This window comes from Ascaphus truei, chromosome 4, assembly GCF_040206685.1.
Source record: "Ascaphus truei isolate aAscTru1 chromosome 4, aAscTru1.hap1, whole genome shotgun sequence".
NCBI lineage: Eukaryota > Metazoa > Chordata > Amphibia > Anura > Ascaphidae > Ascaphus > Ascaphus truei.
The window spans coordinates 362,598,365-362,610,502 of NC_134486.1; the positions used below are offsets into that span (position 1 = coordinate 362,598,365).

The window sequence follows — 12,138 nt, forward strand, 5'->3', positions numbered from 1 at the left end:
GAGTGTGTGTGTAAGTGGGAGAGAGAGTGTGTGTGTAAGTGGGAGAGAGAGTGCGTGTGTAAGTGGGAGAGTGCGTGTGTAAGTGGGAGAGTGCGTGTGTAAGTGGGAGAGTGTGTGTGTAAGTGGGAGAGTGCGTGTGTAAGTGGGAGAGTGCGTGTGTAAGTGGGAGAGTATGTGGGTGTGTGGGTGTGTGTGTAAATGGGAGTGTGTGCACGCGCGCAAGGGGGAGAGGAAGCGTAGGGTGTAGAGAGACGGGGGAGAAACAGGGCAACGGGGAGGGGGGGGAGCGACGGAGAAATGGGGGGGAGAGATGGAGGGGGACGGCGAGACGGGGGGGTGCGCGAGAGACAGGGGGTGAGGGTTGGGGTTCCCCAGAATTTCAAAATCGAATTATGGGGTTCCCTAACCAAAAAAAAAAAAAGTTAAAAAACACTGGTCTAGGTTAACAATATGTACAGGCAGTCCTTGTTTTACAACGCTTAGTTTTACAACGAATGGCTTATCCAACGCTGTGCAAGGCATACCTATGTTCATTTTTACAACGCCAAAACGGCTTATCCAATGCTCTTACGACGCTTTGCAACGTTGTTTATGTGTATGTGTGTATAATATATACACACATACAACGTTGCAAAGCGTCGTAAGAGCGTATATATATATATATATATATAGTGAATAGATGAGAACAAGGCACTCCGTCAGGTAGATAAAGGTGGGTGCAAATCCTATATGAATCAAATAGGTGATACGATAAAGTTTGAGCGAATATCAGAGGCAGCACTCCACGAAGTTGTCAAAAAAGTTTTGTATTTAGTGAGACATAATAACCAACGTTTCGGTCGTCCACACGGGACCTTTCTCAAGGTGATGATGAGAAAGGTCCCGTGTGGAGGACCGAAACGTTGGTTATTATGTCTCACTAAATACAAAACTTTTTTGACAACTTCGTGGAGTGCTGTCTCTGATATTCGCTCAAACGGTATCGTATCACCTATATATATATATATATATATATATATATATATATATATATATATATAATATTATACTATATAATATTAGATTATACTATATTATACTATATAATATATTATTTATTATGTTAGATTATATATATAATACAGTATATACACTATATAATGTATGTGTGTGCTGCTTATCTTATTGCCTGCGTGAAATATTTGGTGTATTTTAGTGTTAAAAATGCCTTCAGGAACGGAACCTTTCATTTAAACAGTGTTCCTATGGGAAAACGTGTTTCGCTTTACAACGTTTCGCTATCCAACGCCATTTTGAGTAACGCATTGTGTCGGATAACCGAGGACTGCCTGTATAGTACTTTCAGCTATCTACATTAAAAAGAAACATACATACATACCTGTATTTTTTCATCCATATCATCATCACTTTCATCCAGATCCATGTGGTGTAGCCTCCATTCATATTCAACATGTACATGAGAGTTGAACCTCCCAGTTAAAGCCTGCATAAGCTGGAACATGGGAATGACCATATCAACTATTTGGTCAGTATATGTACACTTATATAAATACTGTTACTCGCAAAATATCCCACTGAATATGACAACTAAACTGCTGAAGGGTAAATCCCCCATACAATTCTTTTCAAACATTATTTCTCCTTAATGTACATTTTCTATTAATACCAAAGCTGTCTTTCGGGGCATTTTTGGATTAAAATCTATTTTGAAGTCTATGGGGATTTTCAGATAAAAACGGCCTAAACGATGCGTGAGCATATACAGAATTACCCCTAAATATCATAGAAAAGTATTTAAATCGCATACTCTATGAATCATTGAATGATGTACCTGTACCGTGTTACTGTATAATTAAAACAGTTTCTCGCAAAAAAATAATAATATAGAGAAACAACTGTAATAGGGTAGATAGTTACATACTGTACTAGATGCGGTTGAAAAAAAGACTTCTGTCCATCAAGTTCAACCTATGCTAAATTTAGACAACAGATATTTTATCATATATCTATACTTATTGATCCAGAGGAAGGCAAACAAAACCCCAGTGACATATCATCCAATGTTATCTCATAAGGGGAAAAATAAATTCCTTCCTGACTCCAAGAATTGGCAATTGGATAACTCCCTGGATCAACATCCTTCCCATGTTTACTTATTTAGTATATCTCTGTATACATTTCCTATCTAAAAAGATGTCCAACCTTTTTTTGAACAAATCTATTGTATCTGCCATCACAGTCTCAATGGGTAATTAATTCCACATTTTATCTGCCCTTACTGTAAAGAACCCTTTCCTTTGTTGCTGGTGAAATCTCCTTTGGATGAAAGCTCCTTGTATTGTCTCTGAATATATTTGTATATAGTTATCATATCCCCTCTTAGACGCCTCTTTTCTAATGTAAATAAATCTAATATAGCTAGTCTCTCCTCATAAGTTAGATTGTCCATCCCCTTTATTAATTTGGTGGCTCTTCTCTGCACTCTCTCTAGTTCCATAATGTCTTTTCTTAGGATTGGTGCCCAAAATTGTACTCTATATTCAAGGTGTGGTCTTACTAATGCTTTTTAAAGGGGCATGATTATGTTTACTTCCCTTCTATCACCCGTTTGATGCAAGATAAGATCATGTTTGCCTTTGCAGCTACAGCATGACATTGGGCACTATTGCTAAGTCTGCTGTCTACAAGCACTCCTAAATCCTTCTCCACCAAGGATTCCCCCAATTTATCCCCATTTAATTTGTAATTCGCCTTTTTATTCTTGCATCCCAAATGCATAACCTTACATGTATCTGTATTTAACCTCATCTGCCATTTACCTGCCCACGTTTCCAGTCTCCCCAAGTCCTTCTGAAGAGAAATTACATCCTGCTCTGATTCTATTACCTTACACAATTTAGTATCATTAGCAAAGATGGAGACTTTGCTCTCAATCCCAACCTCAAGGTCATTAATAAACAAGTTAAAAAGCAGGGGTCCCAGTACCGATCCCTGAGGTACTCCACTCACGACTTTAGCCCAACCTGAAAAACTTCCATTTATGACAACCCTCTGTTGTCTGTCCTTTAACCAGTTTTCAATCCAGGTGCATATATTATTACTGAGTCCAATTTTCTTTATTTTGTACACCAACCTCTTGTGTGAAACCGTATCAAAAGCCTTTGCAAAATCTAAGTAGACCACATCAACTACATAACCCTGGTCTAAATTCCTACTTACCTCCTCAAAGAAATAAATAAGGTTAGTTTGGCAAGATCTATCCTTCATAAATCCATGCTGACTATTACTAATAATATTGTTTTTCCATTAGGTATTCCTGAATATTATCCCGTATTAAACCTTCAAGTAGTTTCCCCACTATTGAAGTCAGGCTTACAGGTCTGTAATTCCCCGGTTGTGATCTAGCTCCCTTTTTAAATATAGGCACCACATCTGCTTTACGCCAATCTTGTGGTACTGAGCCTGTGGAAATGGAGTCCTTGAATATTAAATTAAATGGTTTGGCTATTACTGAGCTTAACTCCTTGAAAACTCTTGGATGTATGCCATCGGGGCCAGGTGCCTTATTTACTTTAATTTTTTCAAGTCGCTTATGAACTTCTTCCTCAGTTAACCAATTGTTCATTATATGGAGGTTGTGGCTTCCTCCTGCGGCACTACAATTGAACTTGATTCTTCTCTGGTAAACACAGAGGCAACACCTTTAAGTGGCTAACTGCTGTTAAAGAAAATTGCACACTTCCAGGACCAGTAAACATTCTTCTTCAGGCAAGTTGTACCTGAAAAAGTACCCTTAGGTGGTCCTGAAAGCTTGCAATCATCTTGTAACATCAGTTAGTCACTAAAAAGGTGTCATCTATACAATACATATGACTCATTCTTATTACATCCATGAAGTGAGAGGCAATCGGGTAAGAAAATGTGTTCTGCACTGAAGTAGTCGTTGAGAAGAACAGCAATGACCAAAATCAGAGTGTATGGTGAATTACAAGACATACCAATTCCTCACACTGTGCATGCTTCAGGCGCTTTGCTATGTCCAGAGGAGTTTCTCCTGCTTCATTGGCTGCAAACCAAAAAGACACAAAGCATCTTACTGCACATTACCCAAGAGCTGACATAACAAATAACACTGAACTGCAAGAAGACCAACATTGAATTTCCAACAAAAATATACTACAACTAACTAAAACTCTCTACCAGCGCTCGATCCAATTAATAATATTATGTGACTTGAGTGAATAGATATGTATACACCAACCAAATTGTGATGAGTGTGACTACAAATGCAGCCAAGGGGATAATTAACAAAAGACCGTTCTAAATCTAATTAATAATATAAATACACAAAGAAAATGTCCCCGGCGCTAGAAATTGATGGTCACAATACGATATCCAAAAAAAGACAGTCCTGGATGAATTGACAGTCCTGATATTGGAGTACTGCACCAGCCAATGTTCTAATAGATTAAAGGGTCCACAGATTATGATACCCAGGTGATTTCTGTAACAAAAAAGACAAAAACACCATTGCACAGTATCAAAGGTCAACAGCCCCAACCAGAGGTGGAAAATCCTTACTTACAAGATACAATCTTGTTGGTTCAGGGGAGAGAATCTGTACACAGCTCCTTCTTCACCTCGATTTCCACGGACCCCTCGTGGTTCACGAGATGTCTCTCTTCACATCAACCGGCGCCCTCGCGGGAGCAGCGTATACCGCAGCATATACCGCAGCGGTCATTGGTGAGAGAAATAAAAAAGCCTAGTATACTCCGCATAAAACACTTTAATAACAATAGAAAGCAGCACTGCTCACAGTTACAATTTGTGAGGGCAAACATGCCGCTATCGAATGCCGTCCGCACCCTGTAACCAGCTCCGTGGGATTGAAGCACACACAGTCACGCGCCAATTGATGACGTCAACAGCGCAGCGCCCATGGCTTTCTCCCACACCAGAAGGAACACAGAGGGTGACCGGCTCGCATGCACTGTACTAGGCTCCTCCTCCCTACGCGTTTCGTGACGATATGTCACTTCCTCAGGGGATGTGGGAGCCTAGTACACTAGTGGCTTAAGTACAGGCAAAGAACAAATATCCACCCTCGAATGGGCGGGGGTAATAAAACTTAATTGGTGGTATCAGGACAAAAAACAGCTAACACTGAGTGATAAGCTGATGGGGTCAGATCTGTCCTAGATAACAATCAAGACATTCAATTACACTAAAACTGAGTGATAATAGCTCACTCCTTATGAACTTTAAAAACTAATAAAAATGAATAAACATGCTAAATTGGATTTCATACAGATACATAGACATTATAATCCCTAAGGATCCTTCAGGAATGATGCCAAATCAAAGTCTATGTTTAAGCTTAGAGGAGACAGGGTTTTGAGCACGTAAATCCAATAGCTCTCTCGTTTGGACAGCATGGGTTTACAATGTCTATATCCTTAAGTCTATGTATCTGTATGGAATCCAATTTAGCATGTTTATTCATTTTTATTAGAGTTTTTAAAGTTCATAAGGAGTGAGCTATTATCACTCAGTTTTAGTGTAATTGAATGTCTTGATTGTTATCTAGGACAGATCTGACCCCATCAGCTTATCACTCAGTGTTAGCTGTTTTTTGTCCTGATACCACCAATTAAGTTTTATTACCCCCGCCCATTCGAGGGCGGATATTTGTTCTTTGCCTGTACTTAAGCCACTAGTGTACTAGGCTCCCACATCCCCTGAGGAAGTGACATATCGTCACGAAACGCGTAGGGAGGAGGAGCCTAGTACAGTGCATGCGAGCCGGTCACCCTCTGTGTTCCTTCTGGTGTGGGAGAAAGCCATGGGCGCTGCGCTGTTGACGTCATCAATCGGCGCGTGACTGTGTGTGCTTCAATCCCACGGAGCTGGTTACAGGGTGCGGACGGCATTCGATAGCGGCATGTTTGCCCTCACAAATTGTAACTGTGAGCAGTGCTGCTTTCTATTGTTATTAAAGTGTTTTATGCGGAGTATACTAGGCTTTTTTATTTCTCTCACCAATGACCGCTGCGGTGTATGCTGCTCCCGCGAGGGCGCCGGTTGATGTGAAGAGAGACATCTCGTGAACCACGAGGGGTCCGTGGAAATCGAGGTGAAGAAGGAGCTGTGTACAGATTCTCTCCCCTGAACCAACAAGATTGTATCTTGTAAGTAAGGATTTTCCACCTCTGGTTGGGGCTGTTGACCTTTGATACTGTGCAATGGTGTTTTTGTCTTTTTTGTTACAGAAATCACCTGGGTATCATAATCTGAGGACCCTTTAATCTATTAGAACATTGGCTGGTGCAATACTCCATTATCAGGACTGTCAATTCACCCAGGACAGTCTTTTTTTGGATATGGTATTCTGACCATCAATTTCTAGCGCCGGGGACATTTTCTTTGTGTATTTATATTGAATTTCCAACGTTACTAATTCCAGGGGACTCATATTTTTAACTTAAAACTATCAGAGAGAAATCCAAAACATGTTTGCCAGGTCTCGATCTTGCATTCGCCACCTCTGTACAACTAGACCATTCCTCTTTTTGTCGACCCACCAGAGAGTGACTAATGTGAAAAATGGCAAACACTAATAACCAAAAGGAGAGATTGTAAGAGCGCAGAAATAGGGTTGGTAGAGATAGACTAGTACAAATAATATACTACAAAAAGTTACTTTTGCTCAGTTTCTGCAAAAGCCAGCCGTGTGGAAGAGAGTAGCAACCTGTTAATTACCAAAGGTATAAAAGACAATTAGGTGTCCATGTGGGTCATTTACAGAGGAGAAATTCCTAAAGACACTTACACAACTGAAAATTTACGATCAAACAGGTTGTTATGTTTATCACTTTGCTATGGACTGGAATGATTTTGGAGGACTACAGCTGGGAATATATAATCCCACTTCACAAGAGTGGAAACAGAGGGAAGAAATCCAATGGGGACCACTTTTGAAAGAAAAAAATATTTAGCGATTGTACATCATCTTCAGCCCTCGTCGATCCACTGCTGGATAAAGGCCTCCCCAATGATCTTTCAGGTAATGTGGTTGCCATCATTCTTTTTTATAACTTTTATTTACATTCTTTTGTTGTTATTTGGGGAGGCACAGAAAAAAGAAATGGTAATACATACACAAGTCTGATGCAAAATAAACTGCATTCTTAAAACAATATCCTAGAAAAGTCACAGAATACCCGGGTTGTGGTGTACTGGGGAGAAAACTGATGGAGGGAGGAAGCAATCCACCTACTATAATTATTATATGTGTTCACCTGAGCGAGATGAGACAGCTAGGTGCATCACTGAATTGTCATAAAAGTTAGAGATAAAGAGGTGACTGAAGACATGGTTCATATAGTTAATAAAGACCGGGTTCATATACTTAATAAAGACCTGTCCGGACCTCCGCTGTCCATTTTATATAGCATGGGGTCGCACATTTTGGAGAGAGGGTCATTAAGAACTACAGTTTTACTTTTTGGTCGTCATCTTGTTCTTTTGATATCCCTTAGAATCCAGTTGAGTACCATACATGTTCAACAACGGTAATTTCTTCTTCTGATGTATCCGTCCCACTGCCATTTGAAAATCTTCACCCTTGTGATTGTCACAGACTTTTGGTTGGTTTCAAACCCACTTGTTCTTTTTTCCTGTCTTCTCAGGTAATACCCAGTATACAATCTCTCCCTACTTCTTTGAGTTGTCTGAAGCTTCTAAATTGTCTTTGCATGTAGGGTTCAGGTTTCACATCCATACGTGATCACGGGCAGGATGATGCACTGGTCTATCACTTTCTTTTTGAGGCAAATTGAAATGTTCTCTTGCAAGATTATCTTGTTTCTTCAAAATGCGCTACATCCCATTTTTTCTCCTATTGATTTAATTTGAAACGTTGCTATCCATTAAGACTTGCTGGATAATGTAGACAGACAGTCTCTGACTAATAGCCTTCTAGTTTTATTCCATTTATTTTGATCTTTGTAGAGTTCACACATTTATTACACATAACTTTGGTGAGATTAATATGAAGTCCCATCTTCTTACTTGCTTCGGGGAGTTCTCTGATTTGTTGATGGAGGTCTTCTATACTCGGGGCATAAACAACAAGGCCATCTGCAAATCTATACGTTACCAGCATTCACCATTTATTTTGATTTCTTTTGCTTCCCAATTTAACTTCTTGAACAATTCTTTGCGTGGTTGTGAAAAGCTTTGCTGACATGAAGACTTCCTGTTGCACTCTCTTGCTGATCCTCATCTTGTATCTTCATGTAATCTAACAGTTAATGTGGCATTCTCAAAAATGTTCCTTATAATAACAATATATATATATATATATATATATATATATATATATTGTATATCGCACCACTCTTAGACGCTATAATATATATATATATATATATATATATATATATATATATATATATATATATATATATATATATATATATATATATATATATATATATATATATATATATATATATATATATATATATATTGTATATCGCACCCCTCTTAGATGCTATGTTAAATTATTTTATAATTTATTACACCATGGAGTAAATATATATATATACTTAGTTAAGATATGGTGGGTAAAAAAAGTGACAAAAACCCTCCACCATAAAGCATATAGCAAATGGAAATATTACTGTGTGCTCATTTGCATGTCTTAGACAGGTCTGCAACCCCGCCTTTCACCATTATCACCCAGCACACAGCACTTATACTGCAGCAAGGGATTCTGGGAAATGACATGCAAATGAGCACACAATAATATTTCATATATATATATATATATATATATATATATATATATATATATATATATATATATATATTTACAGTGGTTGACAAATCACCAAAAAATCTACTCGCCACCTAGTACCAAACGTGTGCTGCTTGGGCCAATATTTACTCGCCCGGGGGTTAAATCCACTCGCCCGGGGCGAGCAAATGTATAGGTTTGTCGAACACTGTATATATATATATATATATATTTTTTTTTTTGTGGCTATACACCATAGGCGGTTCTACTGAGGCTCCACATGGATCTCTTGCGGACATTGAACTGTGTTTTTTCGGCTTTCCAGTGTACCGTTGCTCTTCTATACTGTGAAGTGAGGCTCAGGTTGCGGATCACAGACGCGGAGACACCTGGCTGGCGGTGATAAATATTTACATATGCCGATATTTTACTTACCCTTGTGAGTGATATTCTTCCCCCTCCCTTCCCTTTTCCCATCAATAAATGTACTTTTTTTTACGCTATGGGGCATGCGCTCCCTCTTCTCTTTTTATATATATATATATATATATATATATATATATATATATATATTCTCTTTTCCTATACAGGCATACCCCGGTTTAAGGACACTCACTTTAAGTACACTCGCGAGTAAGTACATCTCACTCAATAGGCAAACGGCAGCTCACGCATGCGCCTGTCGGCACGTCCTGAACAGTAATACCAGCTCCCTACCTGTACCGAAGCTGTGTGCAAGCGGGGAGACTATAGAGCCTGTTTCACATGCGTTCTTTACAACAGTTATGCACGTATATGACGATTGCAGTACAGTACATGCATCGATAAGTGGGAAAAAGGTAGTGCTTCACTTTAAGTACATTTTCACTTTACATACATGCTCCGGTCCCATTGCGTATGTTAATGCGGGGTTTGCCTGTACATATATATATATATATATATATATATATATATATATATATATATATATATACAGTATATATGAAAAAGAAGAGAGAGCGCACGCCCCATAGCGTAAAAAAAGTACATAAAAAAAAAAAAAAAAAAAAATATATATATATATATATATATATATATATATATATAGTATACACAAAGAAGCGAATACCGCATCACTACCAATAAGTGAAGCAAGGTCTAAACCTACCTAAGTCAGAAAAATATATCTGAAATAGTTATAACAAAAATGTAAGCTGTAGGTGGTGCTAGAGGAAGGAGATAGATATGGAAACACAAAAAAAACCCCTCTAAAATAGCACTCAGACAAATGTTTGCAAAGAATAAAAGGGGTACTTTAATTAAATTAGAAAAAAATAACAGACATACAAACAACTAACTGGAGAGCCTGCCTGACTAATGAATAATAAAAAAACCCAATGGACAAAAAAAAAAAAAAAAAAACAGAAAAACATAGAATGCAACATATAATAATGGACCCAAAAAGATATAATGCCCTTAAGAACCTAGCTTACTGTGGGAACAGAAGTTCCCACAATAAGGCAATATAGACCGGCCGGTCACCACATGTATAAGAGACTATAGAGCATCACAGGTCTACATATATATGCATGAAAAAATTCTTACAGAAAATAACATGAGTGTTATACTGATAGCAGTAAAGAATATCACTAGCAAGGTGTAAACCTATTGCAACTCAGGTAATGCTAGGGCAAAGGAGACATACAGGTATGTATATTTAGTGACCCAAATACATGTATTAAAGCAGATGGGAAACAAAAACAGGGAGGGATATAATAACCCAAGATACTCAGCTCCTTGATGTAAAGATACTGCATACAAAGATCAGCACAGCACTGTCCACTGGAAAAGTCCAAAAATATAGGACTTAGTTGGTTGTCCAAAATAGGGCAGAGGCAGGCAGGATCAACAGCAGCAAAAATTAAAATTAGCCCACTAACGCGTTTCGGCAACTAAGCCTTCCTCACGAGTGGTACTAAGGCTATGTGGCAGGGGCATTTAAATAGTAAGCAGACAATTGCAAGATTCGCGCCAAAAAACACATGAAGCACATATAATCAATTTCATTACTTAATACAAGCTCCTAATTAGTATCGGCGGTGTTCCGGCAGCTGTATTGAAAGGTGTATTAGTGCTGAGGTAATCCCAGTATCCACTTCCTGAAGCGAGGTGTCCTATCAAACTCTCGCGAGAGTTGTGCACCAAGCTCCACACATGGGCACTTGTAGTATAGCAGTTGCGCCCGCCATCTTGGTTGTGGTCATAGGATTTTGCCAATAGTGACATCATTATCATGACTGAACAGTCTCACGAGACTTATCCCTTACATCCCGCACATGTGCAGTGTATATTGCTCTGTTACGGCGGCCATTTTTGAAAGGGTAAGGTAGCCCTCAGAGGAGTTCTATTCCTCATTGAACAATAGCATAGGGGCAAGTTCTCGCGCATGGGCAGCACATGTTGAGGTGCCCTGACATCTTATTCAGAGTGTCACAGCAAGATGATTTGACCACTTTAGATAGCAGTAGAAGCGTCCTTTGTATATTCATGACACCTTTAATTAACAGTGCAGCAGTCACCCATTAAGGCATTTGTATAGTGCATCTTTGGTAGGAATTTCATCCTTAAGAATATCCTCTCTGATTGGTTGGGATCCTGGTCTTTTTGTAGGTGGATACCCATACACATGGGGGGAATGGTATAACATCTGGACACTTGCTTGAGATGTTACCCTATTGTCCAGATGTTATACCATTCCCCCCATGTGTATGGGTATCCACCTACAAAAAGACCAGGATCCCAACCAATCAGAGAGGATATTCTTAAGGATGAAATTCCTACCAAAGATGCACTATACAAATGCCTTAATGGTTGACTGCTGCACTGTTAATTAAAGGTGTCATGAATATACAAAGGACGCTTCTACTGCTATCTAAAGTGGTCAAATCATCTTGCTGTGACACTCTGAATAAGATGTCAGGGCACCTCAACATGTGCTGCCCATGCGCGAGAACTTGCCCCTATGCTATTGTTCAATGAGGAATAGAACTCCTCTGAGGGCTACCTTACCCTTTCAAAAATGGCCGCCGTAACAGAGCAATATACACTGCACATGTGCGGGATGTAAGGGATAAGTCTCGTGAGACTGTTCAGTCATGATAATGATGTCACTATTGGCAAAATCCTATGACCACAACCAAGATGGCGGGCGCAACTGCTATACTACAAGTGCCCATGTGTGGAGCTTGGTGCACAACTCTCGCGAGAGTTTGATAGGACACCTCGCTTCAGGAAGTGGATACTGGGATTACCTCAGCACTAATACACCTTTCAATACAGCTGCCGGAACACCGCCG

The 12,138-nt window shown here is 39.2% G+C and overlaps 1 protein-coding gene across 8 annotated transcripts in view; it reads right to left on the bottom strand.

Annotated features, from left to right (window-relative positions):
* ASAP2 (ArfGAP with SH3 domain, ankyrin repeat and PH domain 2) overlaps positions 1-12,138 on the bottom strand; it is a 199,894-nt gene that overhangs the window by 18,161 nt on the left and 169,595 nt on the right. For all 8 annotated transcript variants that reach the window (XM_075598335.1, XM_075598332.1, XM_075598336.1 and 5 more), the window contains 2 exons: positions 3,999-4,066; positions 1,379-1,492 (listed from right to left, as the gene is read on the bottom strand). In XM_075598335.1, the coding sequence (XP_075454450.1) occupies positions 1,379-1,492; positions 3,999-4,066 (182 nt within the window). The remainder of the gene's footprint in view (positions 1-1,378; positions 1,493-3,998; positions 4,067-12,138) is intronic.